This window comes from Gordionus sp. m RMFG-2023, chromosome 1 (genome assembly GCF_954871325.1).
Source record: "Gordionus sp. m RMFG-2023 chromosome 1, tfGorSpeb1-WG-v2, whole genome shotgun sequence".
Classification (NCBI taxonomy): Eukaryota; Metazoa; Nematomorpha; class Gordioida; order Chordodea; family Parachordodidae; genus Gordionus; species Gordionus sp. m RMFG-2023.
This window is the reverse complement of record NC_088775.1, coordinates 78,764,979-78,778,392: the sequence shown is the minus strand read 5'-3', so window position 1 is coordinate 78,778,392 and position 13,414 is coordinate 78,764,979. Positions and strand designations below refer to the sequence as shown.

At 26.4% G+C, this 13,414-nt stretch overlaps 1 protein-coding gene across 1 annotated transcript in view; it reads right to left on the bottom strand.

The window, feature by feature from the left end:
* LOC135922517 (synaptosomal-associated protein 25-like) overlaps positions 1-13,414 on the bottom strand; it is a 35,241-nt gene that overhangs the window by 6,828 nt on the left and 14,999 nt on the right. Inside the window, exons 3-5 of the mRNA XM_065456882.1 lie at positions 1,471-1,512; positions 905-953; positions 455-575 (exon numbers count right to left, since the gene is read on the bottom strand). Coding sequence (XP_065312954.1) covers positions 455-575; positions 905-953; positions 1,471-1,512 — 212 coding nt within the window. The remainder of the gene's footprint in view (positions 1-454; positions 576-904; positions 954-1,470; positions 1,513-13,414) is intronic.

Here is a 13,414-nt window from a genome sequence, read left to right as displayed (position 1 = left end):
CGAGATTTCGCTAATAGATGTCCAAAACATTTGTGCTACCTATGACCAAAATCTTCAGGCCTTTTTCTATCTAAAATATGAAATCAGCCCTTTTTAATCGCCTCAAATCCAGCCGTTTAACAACACTAATCTGAAGCGGTTCTAATAAAATTCTACGACTCATTTACATATATATTTTCAAAATGTTGCGTGTAACTCATTTCAGAGTTGGCTTATTTAATGTTTAAAAAAAAATTTCACTCCTTATAAAACAAAATTTGGAACCGGAATCAATCTGCAAATCTAAGAACCATAAATGCCATAATATTGAATATCGCTGCCTGAAAATTAGGTTATTCCATATCCGAAATAATTTTTAAAATTGCTCTCCTGTAAAATTACAAAAAAGTGGAAATAGAATAATTTAATTCTCAGGAAACGATATATAGAATCAATTTTTCCTATTAGTGAATACTTGGTCCAAGGGCAGATACTACATAGTCCGCAAAATTTCTCTAATCCCGTTAAATTTTTTTCTGCCTCCCTCATGTCAACATTGATTTGATCCATGCCTTCTTCTACACGATCCAATTGCTCTAAATTGATTTTTTTTTTCAAAATTGAAACATTTATTTATTGATGTTCCAAAAAGGTATATATAATATAAAAAAATTTTAAAAAATATCATAATTCACTATGAATTCATCTATTATAATATCGATTAGTGCCCCTACATATACCTATCAGAATCGTCAAACCGAACATTAATTTTAAATTATTCATTCGGCCCGTTTCCCGTTTCCAAAAATGATAAATGGTCGAGTGTAACCTTCTACAAAATAGGGACGGGGATCGACTAGGTAACAAAATTTTAAAATATATTTCTCGAGCCGAATTTTAAAATAAGTAAAATGAAAAATATTACCTCCTTGTTCATCAAGCATAACTAACGTTCTAATGCCGGCGTCTTTCCCCTATTTTTATTTTATTTTTTTTAAAAAAAAGGAACATATTCTGAAAAATATAAGGATGAGACAGCGCAATTAATATTAATTGTTACTGGGAGGTGCAACGATATAAATTTGTAGATTATTTTCTTCCACTAATATAACTACATTATTTTATGCTTATTTCGTTATTAATTTAATAAGACGGATAAACTAATTTAGATTAAGCGTTAGGATTATTACAATTCTTAAACAATGAAAATGAAGGGAATAAATTTATTCATAATTGAACACTTTAGATATAATACAAAAAAGAATAAGGTAAAGGATTAGAAATTTATTTTTTAATAACTGGTATATAATTCCTGCTAGTTAAGAATTTAGATATTAATATTAAAGATGGAAAAATTCCCCTCTTGCTAATTTGACTCTAAGCTTTTTTAAAAAAAATTTTTTAACTGCCAGTCAAAAAAAAACTAATGTATAGTGTACAGACCTTTTTATTAGAATATTAGATAATAATAAAATTGATCAAAAGGTTTACTTCTTCGCACAAGTTCATCATATTCCGCGTGCTTTCCAGCGACTAAAATAAAAAACAAAAAAAAGTTGTTTTATCTTTTTAAATCATCGCCCCAACATAGCCCTGCGCGATCAGGTTCAACTTTTTAATTACCGGGGCTCAATGGGCGATGGAATATAATAGTCATTAATTTTAGATTTTTGAAAAGAACTTGGGCCTCCCATAGCTCCTGTTAGGTGAAGTCACTATCACATGTTGATAAGCGATCGCTTAGGTATGAATTTTAAATATTATCGTAATGGGAAATGTTATGTATCATTGTCATGTCAATTCTGATTTGAAAAGCTCAAAAGGTTTTTTTATATATATAACAATCGATAATTTATTTCTAATATTAAATAAAATAATAATAATCAAGGTAATAATAAATGTGAAATGTGATGTGTTAGTAGAAATAGGTGGGGAAAAAATTTTCCCATATCCTTCTTTTTTTTCAGATGGGAGCATTAAATGTAATAAGTAAAAATCAAATCTAAAAATTTATTATTACCCAATTTTAAAAAAAATTATTAAAAGATAGGTTTCAATGGTAAAATTCATCTATAAGCTGTTTCTTTAAATTATTACAATATGGTTTATCTGTAAATATTTTGTTAAAGCGGATTTTAATGACTCAAATAAGAGACCTGTAGAGGCCATTTTTTATAGCCTGATCTGATTTCTTACTATCTTCAAGCCCGATCCAGATTTTAAAATATTTTTGACCGCTTTTTTTAAGTTTCGAAGAGAAATTTATATATCAAATGATACATTGTATAATTTTTGGGACTGCGGGTCTGATTAAATATATGCTTGATTTCTTAACAACACAATTCCTTCTTATTTTTTGTGATAAACAATGGAATACCTTTCGATCCAGAAATTATAATTGAATTTATTTGTAAAATCATAGGTTAAATTTTCCGTAAATATACATATAAGGGAAATACACCAATCATTGAAATGATTAATTATCGAATTTTACAACCTAAATGTGGCTAATAGACAATTATCGTCCCACCCCCTTTCCTCGCCCATCCTAATATTACATCCTTAATACCTTCCATGAAATAAAAGTAGAATATTGTAATAAGGAAAATTCAGAGATCTGAAGTCCGAATGGTACTATGAAGATTTTTCGGTCCGGTCCTGTAATTATATTTTGAGAAAGGAAATATCATAAATTGGCATTATTTAAAATATCCCTAAAAAAATTTTGACCGGCTCATTCGGGTGGGTCAAATCCTTGAGACAAATAACTTTAAAAAAAATTTTTTTAATTTTATTTCAAATTATCCTTTTAGTGAATTTATTATTTTTTATTGGTTCACTTTGCCCCATCCCTCAACCCAAATTAAACTTTAATATATATATATAATTTCTTTTTTTTACTTTCATTATCATTTTATTGATGGAATTAGAGATTAAATTGTCACCTTCTACCATAGAAGTAATAGAGGATGAAGTGGAGGCTCTAGCCATAATAATCAAGGATAAAATGAATAACTGACCATAACAGTTTTTTTTTAATGTACGCATAAAAAAATTCAAGTTATATTATTACATTCCTAAAAAATAATTCTCCAACATCCTTTACACCATATTATATTATAAATTGATAATAAAATCGTATTGTGGTATTTTTTTAAAAAATATTTATCTATAAGTCTAAATTAAATTAATTTAATATTTTTTTGCAAACAAAACCAAAAATTCCGAAAAAAATGAAAAATATCAATTTGTTTAATAGCTATTAAAAAAAATATTATTTTTAAAAATAATTATTATATTAATATGATATTATAGTAGAACAGAACATAGAAGAATAATCAATATATAATATAATACTTTTTATATATATATAAAAGTTATAAATTGGGCTTATTTTTTTAAAAAAATGAATAGATATTAAAATGGAAAAATTAAAAAAATTTTTATTATGAATTAATTATAAAAATATCTTATGTTTTATTTTAATGAAGATAGAAAAATATTTAATTTCTTTTATTTTTATAAAGATATAAAAATATATAATTTGATGCACAACAAATACGTCAATTGAAAGAAATTGGAAAGAAAATGAGATTTGATCTTCTTCCCAATAATAAGTACTATAATATAATAACAATAAAACGCGCTTATGACGTTTTGATTTTCGGATCCCTTAAAATCTTATCATTTACAACATCCTGATTACCTAAAATTTTTCATCTCATGAGAGTTTATATTGCATAAATATATTTTATGTTATTACGGTATTTATCATAGACTAGCAAGAACCAAAACACGGCTGGGGCCAAAAAATATGTTTTTGTTGGCAAAATCTAAAAATTAGTCATCAGTTTGGTAAAAAGAAGCTTTTAATTATTCATGTTCATATTTTCGATTTCCCTTTGAAAAAATTTATAAAATGCTCAAATTATTAAAAATAATGACTTTTTATGGGACCGGGTTAAAACTGCTTTGAAATTTGAACAGGATAATCGATACCTTTACAGATGTCTGATATTTATATTTAAATATTAATTTAAAATATTTTTTTTAAATAATCGCTATTAAACAACATCTAATTAATACATTATTGGAATTTTTAAAAATATAATATGAGAGGCAAATATAATTGAGGATAATTTAAATGGAATAAAAATGTTACAAATTATTTTATTTAATCAAAATATAGGTGGGGAAAAAGACGTATAAAATGTTTGCAGACTGGTGCGAACCCTAAATTACAATTTTGAAAGTAATAATAGCGAGTCATTATTAATTAGAAGGTAAGCGTTAAAAACATTTCTAATTATTCACTATTACTTGCTAGTGCTTTGCCAAGTGGCGTCATTAGCGTTTAGCATTAAGATAAATTGTGGGAAAAAATCTTTTGCTCCAATAGAAGGAATGTCACAGGCTCGGCCATTTTTGAATAAAATTAGGATTTAATATTATATCTTACATAAAAATATTTTATACATTTTTGTTTTGTATATAAACATTTTTATACAGATAAAAATAATACAAATTTTGATAGATAAAATATATATAAATGTAAATAATTTATAGGTTAAAGATTCAAGTATAGACCCTCCGATATTAAATGTTTCTAATTAAGAAGAATAGTAGAATCAACAATCGATTGTTCAGTGTTGGCCTTCCACGAGTATGCTAACTCAAAATATGCCATGAGTTTATAATTTCAACTAGGTTATTCTACAGATCGATAATCTATTTAAAAGTCGTAATTTCTTCTTTTCTATTATTAAATTGATTACCCCGAAGTCTGATATGAGTTAGCGTATTGTCAATCAGATATTAGCCAAAAGATTGGGGAGGTGGGCTCATCATCGACTATACCGTTAATGGCAACGGATTTATTTGTCAAGACAAAAAAAACTCAATTTTAAACGAAGTTAGAAAAAATAACATCTTCCTGTCAAGATGTAAAAATCGAAAAAGATGTCATAATTGCAGAAATAATTAACACAGCAAAGTCCGGTAGTGGAAGTTAATGAATGTAATGTAACATTATACTCTAAAAAAAATTCAGGTTAAATAACGGTACAACTTAAATATCACCTTTTCCTAAAAAAAATTTATACATTATATATCACTCCGCTCCATGTTTTAACTGATACACAAAATAATTTTGGAGGTGTAGTCATAAAAGTTTATATTCACCCTACCCCATATCGGGATAACTTTCAGAACCTTAACCCTAACCAAAACCTTGTCCAAGAGGTTGGTTTTCATTAAAAAATATGATACCACTGGGGATTGAACTTAGTCTTCGGATCCATAGTACATATCTCTTCTATCAAATTGCTGCTCCAAGTTGGAGACCCATGGCAATTCAACGTTCTTTGTCCAATTTCAAAATCGTTCATTTTTTAAGTGTCATAAATGAGAGCATAGGCGTAGCTAAGGGGGAGGGCAAGAGGAAATTCCCCCCCCCTTTAGAAATTTATCACTTTTTGTGAATATCATTTTAAGCTAATAAAAAAATATCCCCCCTTAGTCTTCCCCCCACTCCCTGACCCCCAAAAATATATGCATATATATATCTTAAACAATAATTTGAAAGAAAGAATGTAAAAGTTGATAATTTTTTATAAAACTATTCATCATAATTTAAACATTTTTGGAAAAAAACATTTACTAAAAAAAGTGAACCAAAAATTAAGAAATGGAATATAAGCCAAAGATAAGTCTTAAGACAAAACTGAAATGTATTATAATTATTAATAATAGATCCATAACTAAATAATATAATGTATCAAATATAATTTTTTATAAAGTGAGTAATTTTAATTTGTTTATTTTAAATTAAAATAAAATATAATTATAAAACTATTGATAAAATTAAATCTAAATTAAATAAAAAAATTAAAACATAATATAAACAGTGGAATATTATATGTCGTAGATTTACAGTATATCGAATTTTATCAATTATCATATGACAATCATATAATTGTTACCAATATAGCGAATTATATATTTTACAGAAAACTATAAAATATTGATAAGGACATCAGAAAATATCTTTTAAAGATATTTTTGAATAAATAATATGAAGATTTTTTTTTAAATATAATTTTTTATTTAAATAAATAGATGACGTTAAATAATTGAATGCAAATTGTTGCTATATTTATTATCAAGAGCATTTATTTGTAAATTTTGTTAAAATATTAACTGTAATATATTCTCTAACTGTCAAATATGTTTGTAAAAGTGGAATTTTACCTTGTATTTTGTAACCAATTCTATATAATAGAGGAATATCAACTATATGTCTACTTACTTTTTATAAATAAATTCCTTATACTTGTTTGGAATAAATGATTACCATGCTTTTATATTAATGTATATACAAGTAATTTATTATATTTTATATAAACTAATAAAAATATATTTCATATGTGTTCCATGCTTATTTTTTTTATTAAAAATAACCTCCTCTCTTGTAAAAATATTTTATGACTATATATAGACTAAGGTAACTCGGCCGAAGGCCCGCTCGAAATGGGGTCTGGGGACGAAGCCCCCATTAATTTTTTAATCCCCCCCCCCTTTAGGAAAATCCTGACTACGCCTATGAATGAGAGTATGATAAGATATAAATTATTAAGGCTTTCAATGCCAAATTTCATATAAGAGATAATATATCTATCAAACTATTGACTTTAATATTTTCAAGAGATATCATTTTGGTTGGTAAATAGATATACTACACATATATTGAAATGGGCAATGAGCCACTGACAAATTTATTTTATAATTGTGAGTTTGGTAATGCTCATCTTTCAATAATGAAAATATTATATGCTCCATTGCAACTCTTGAAAAATGAACGATTTTGTAAATTAACATCGAACACTCAATCGCTAGAAAGCTTCAATGACGCTCTAGAATTATATAAAAATTAAAAAATCTAAGCCCATATCTAAATTTATGATTAAGAATTATAACATAAAATTGATCATGGGCATTTAAAATAATTTTCATTATTGTTAATTTAGGAACGTATATCCCAGTCAAGTTGTCATAGAAGCTCTGCTTAAAAGCATGCCAATATATTTTATTAATTGAAATAATAAAGTAAGATTATAACGTTAACGTTGATATTATTTTCAAAAGTTGTTTAAAATATATAAGTAATGCGAAGGTGTATTCTCTTGATGAGTCAGGCCAAAATTGTAGGCAAGGGTTAGTTTAATATGTTGTGGGGGGGGGGGGGGTACGCTCTATATTTAATTGTTTTATTTAAAAAGACCATTTTTTAATTGTTTAAAATATAACGTAATCATTCATGCATAAATAAACGATTATAAATAAAGCTTATTATTTTTAATAAAAATTCTTAATAATTATTCAGATAAATATTCTTTTATGTCTGGAATATAAACCCTACCAAAACCAGAATCCTAAGGGACTATAAAAAATTTTTTAACAGTTTTAAAATGAAACGAAAAATAAAATATCAATGATCTGTGAGGGGAAAAAATGATCTCTAGTTTGTAGTTAATCTTAATCATAAATGGATTTTTTTTAAAAAATTAGTGAAAAAATATAAGAATTTGGCATTATATAAATAGGAATTTCAATCAAGAACAAGATTCTTTGTAACATCAAAGTCTAAAAAAATTAGCTTGCTGGGAATGAAGTTCATGAAATTGAATATAAAATAGGGAATAGTTTAACATTTATACTGAGTAATTCATATTTATATTTCCTTTTTTTTATCAATCAAATTGCAAACTTAATTATTTATCAATTAATGTCGGCATAAAATATTCGGATTTTTGAGCAACTTTAAGTTTTAGTTTGTAAATAAGAGTAATTTTCGATCATAATTTTAAGGGGATGTTTTTGATTATCTAATTATATATTTGCAATGGTAATTAGATTTTTTTTCTAAAATAGGCTCTTGATTGATGTCTTAATTTTGTTTGTAAATAGGTGTCAATCGACATATAGCAGTTAATTAAAGAAATTTTAAGACCTTACCACTGTAGTAAATAAAAATTAAGTGTTATTACATTCATAAGTAATCTTTTCTTTTGCCTGCTTAAGCTTATTAAAGAAATTCTAAGGTATTCCCTTCCCACCTTCTGCAAGTAAATAAAAAATATAATGTAGTGGCAAGTGTCGATATATTAATAAGAAATCCTTTATTTAGACTCGCATAAATTAGTACTTCTTTTTTATAACTTGATTTTGTTTTTTTTTGTATAATAATTATACTAAGTTATTCATATTTTCAATTAACTTTCTTCTAAAATTCCCTTTGTTCGAAAAATATAATATCTTCATAACCGTATCGCTTTAAAAGATAATTTTATACTATTAATTATTTATGCTTTTTATATAAATTTTTTTATAAGTATATTCTTTTAATATATATTTATGCTAATCTATGGGTTCTTTCTTTTATAATTCATTTGAAGTACAGTTAACTCTCAGCATGTTTTTCCAATAATAAGTGGTAAAAATGGCATAATTCAGTTCCGTAAATGAATCACAAAAATTATTATTGAAGTTATCATCCAATAAATAAAATGATCCGTCCATAGCGATTTTCGAGCAGAATATTTTTCAAAGCGGTTTCCTAGACATTTTTCCAGCAATTTTTATTTATATTCAAAGTATAGTAGTTTGTAGAATTAGTTTATTTTTGTAATATAATATTTTTTTAAAATACTTAGTAGTTAATGGGTTCTTAGACGCCGATTAATCGTTAATAAAAAAACAATTGATTTTGATTTAATTAAAGATTAAATGGGGCCTGAAAGCCATCAATCTACTAAGTTTTTATTATTGCACTTAAAAATTAATTCGAAAAATTATCCTTTGTCTGGAAATTTTTTTCAAAAAAGTTGGAAACATGCCTAAAACCCCTTTGATAAAAACGTTCTGTGTAGAAATGGCTTAAGATATTCGTCGATAAAGAAATGAGATGCACTACTATTTGAAATAATATTCAAATTTTATTTTCCAATTCTCAATTATGTGCCATTCATATTTTTTTTTAAATATAATTTTAAAAATAACAAAATCAACCAATCTATATAATTCCATATTTAAATATTATATAAAAATAATGTTTAATATTTGATAATATAATTCTATATCTTGAAATCATTTATTATATTTTTCAATGTTAAGAAAAAAAATAATATAGGACATGATATAGAGAGGTAAATTAAAAACTAAACAGAAGCGGATAGAGTAAGAGTAAAACAGAATATTAAATAGAAGGTAAAGGAAAAAAAGATTCATGTGTTGTGCATATTTTCTTATACAAATTATAGGTCTGCATTGGGCGGATTTTTAGTCCGCCCGCCCATATTTCTGGCAGGTGTGGTAGGGTTTTTTAAAATATTTTTAACATTGAGCGGGTGGTGGGCGGTAGAGGTCTGCAATGGGCAAATTTTTAGCCCGTCTATGCCCTCCCCGGCTAAGGATGGGTGTTGAAATATTTTTCCTGTAAAATGAGCAGAACAGACTTATATCTATTCAAAATCATATTTTTTATAAGCTTAAGTTAAAAATACATTAAAATATTATAATTTTTAAACAATTGGGCGGGTTAAACAATTTTTAGATAAATGGGCGGTGAATTTAAAAAAATAATCGTGGGCTGACAGGTGAGCGGGTTAAAAATAACAATGGGCTGGCGAGCGATTATGTTAAACTCCTCGCACTGCTGACCTATAACACAGGTTTAATAGTAATACGCAGTGATAGAAAATCGATTCTTTTAACGACGATTCTTATTATTTATTAGCCTGTGTATTAAATATATAAATTTCAGGGTATTTTACTTTGTTATGTATATTATATTATCCCGACATAATAAGAGTCCGAACAATATATTAACCAGCTAGAATCAAATATATTGAATTTAAATTGTTTCAATTAACTAATAAATCGCATGATAAACCCATTTAAACATTCATTAGTTTCCCGTATTATCGAATTCCCTTTAAACCCGTTGATTACAAAATATTATCAAAATTATTTCTACCGGCCAAATTAAAAAATAAATTGAAGTTTTTTTTTATTATTATTATTTTGAGTGAATTGTTTAAACAGGTCAATCGAACCATACGTGATTTGTGAATACGAAGAGGTAAGATAGTATTTCTTTGTTTACAGCTTTGTTACCAGCTAAGATTCCCATGCCAGTTAAATCAATTTGTCTAGAAGTGAGGCTAGTAACCTAGTCTTTAGATAAAGGGAATTTCATAAGGATATATGTGAAAAAATTTATTACTAGTCATTAATCTATTCTCCCATAAGTCTTACGACACCAGGAAAAAGCAATATTACTATTTTACAGTCTTGTTAAGGAGCGCCGCTACATTTTTTCAAAAAAAGCTGGAGCGCCCCTCCTTTTTAAAAATGAGGAGCGGGAGTAGCTCCTTTTAGGGCTGGAGCTTAAATATTAATAATATTTGTTAATTAAAATTTAATGAAAATAAAATTTTATTTTATTTAAATTTATTCATTATTAAATGTTGATGATTTTTCATCTAATCATTTGAAACATTAAACATCAGTTTTTCCTTTTTATATTGAAAATTTTTTGAAAAATCTTGTAAGTCATATTAATATTCATTTTATAGATATATAATAAAAAATAGTTTTAGATATTATGGATTTAGAGATTATAGAAGAAGAAACCGAATTTCCATTTCCACCATACAAAAAATATTTCAAGCTTATAGATGATACAGATGATAAAGTCAACTTAAAGGCGAAATGCCTATTGTGCATTAACAACAAAATGATTTCTTTCTCTAAAATCAGCAGCTTTAATTAAAAAAAACACCTTAAGGTAAAATCAATATTTCTTTATTTTATAATAATTTTTTTTTAAATGGTTTTAATTATTTTTGGGCAATTCATTACATTAGTTGAGCTTGGGTTGTCAGATATGATGTTTTTTTATATTTTTATATTTATTTTAATTTTCTCATTACTTGTTCAACCTCCTTTTTATACATTTTTTTTCTAAATTAAAGTATTTTTTTAAATTGAATTGTAACATCCAAATTAAAAATATACATTTTATTATGGTAAAATTTATATTTTATTTAATTTTAATTTGATTTTTTCTTATTTTATTTTGATCAATAAACTTGGAAAATAATTATATATTTTTATTTTATATTAATAAAATAAGTAAAACAAAATAATAAAAAAAAATTAAGTACCTAAAAAAGATATTTATACTGCTCATTAAATATTTGTCAATTTCTTATTTAAAAAATCTACCTTAATAATTTGATGTTTTAGATTATCAGTTAAAAATAAAGTTGATTTTTATAAAAAAAATTTTAATTTAATTTATAAATTTATATTTAGAGAGTACATGATAATCAATATTCAAAAATTGAAAATCATATCAATAGTTATAATAAAAAAGATATTAGCCAAAATATAAAGTCTTCCTCTTCTGAGAAAAAACAATCAATATTAAATTTTAGTCAAAAAACATATGAACCTACAAAAACTGAAGGAGATTATGCAATCATTGATTATGTCATTGAGACACTAGTTCCTTTATCAACTGTAGATAATCCTAGCTTTGTCAAAATGATAAAAACGTTTTCCCCTTCAGCAAAGGTAATGTGCCGCCAAACACTAATAGCAAAGATAGGTTTGCGTTATGATAAAATGATGGATGATATTATAGAAATGCTTTCTGGAGTATCTTATGTGTGTACCACAGCTGATTGCTGAAGTGGATTTAGAAGGTAGTGCCTATATTTTTAAATGTGCTTGATTAATTTAACTTATAAAGGTCTTTTTTGGGTGTAACTGCTCATTGGATTGACACAAAATCATTGCAAAGAAAATCAGCAGCTTTAGCCCTAAGACGTGTTCAAGGCAAGCATACTTTTGATGTTTTGGCTAGATGATAATTGAAATACATAAAAGCTTTAAAATTCAGAATAAAGTGATAAAAACCATTACTGATAATGGTAGGAACTTTGTGAAGGCATTCAGGTAATCTCAAATATTTATTTTAAAATAATAGCTTTCCTTTTATTTTTTAGAATGTTTGAAGATAAAAGTTCTGAGATTGATGATGATTTCCAATTTGTGGATATTGATGATACCCTAAATAATAGGGCAGAAAGCTTTGATTATCTCCCTCAACATTCAAGATGTGCTTGTCACAATCTTAATTTGGTGGCAACAGTTGATGCAGAGAAAGCTGTAGGGGATAGAAGCTTTCAAATAGTATCTCAAAGTTTATTCCAAAAGTGTCAATCTTTGTGGAATAAACAAAATATGTCTACAAATATGGCGGACGAAATTATCAGAAAGTTGGGTAGGTATCTAATATGCCCAAATTCCACTAGGTGGAATTCGTATTATGAGTCTATGGTTTTGCTAGATAAAATGTTAGATGAAAAACAAAAGGACCTTGATGAGTTGTGTGATAACCATGGGCTTATACGTTTTAACTCCCAAGAACGTAAATTTATTAAAGAGTATAGTCAAGTAAATATTAATATAATCGTTATCTTAGTGATATAAATAAATTTTAGGTTATGGAACCTATGAAAAAAGCTCTGAAAATCCTTGAAGGGGAGCTTCATGTGGACATGGGTTTCCTAAGTCCTACCATTTTTAAACTCATTTCAAAATTAAATGAATTATCAGATTTAGAGTTTTGCCAACCTCTTGTAAAGTCTCTCATCAGCGGTATTAATAAAAGGTTTATAATAAAACATAAATTATATCTATTTAAATAACCTTATTGCAGATTTCCAAATATTTATAATGATGATAATATACTTGCAGCGATTGTCCATCCTGCATTTAAATTGAATTGGGAATGGATAAAAGATCCAAAAAATATGGAACTAAAAGCCAGATTAATTAATTTTTTAAGGAAACAAATACCCGATGGAAAAATAGCTACAACTAGTTCACGGGAACCTTGTAATGATTTGGAAGATTTCTTTGGATTCCATGAAATCAATTACCATGAAAATAATATATTGGATAGATATTTTTTAAATAATGATAGCAAAATTACTATTTTTGAACAATTCCATGAATTAAAAAATATTTATATTAAATACAATACCCCGCTTCCCTCTAGTGCTCCTGCGGAGCGCCTATTTAGTATCGCAAAACAGGTCTTAGGGGAGAAGCGTGGGTGTTTTTTAGATTCTAATTTAGAAAATTTATTACTTTTAAAAGCTAATAAAAGATTATAAATATTTTGATATATCATATAATATAAATAAAACGTTTTGATAAAAAAATATGATTTTGTTTCGTGTACCTTCTAAAAAAATGAAAATCAAAGGAGCGGTTATGGAGCGGCACTCCATTAGTTGGAGCGGGAGCGCTCCTTTTAATATGTAGTAGCGGGAGCGGGAGTTCGCTCCTTTTGAGAAGGTAG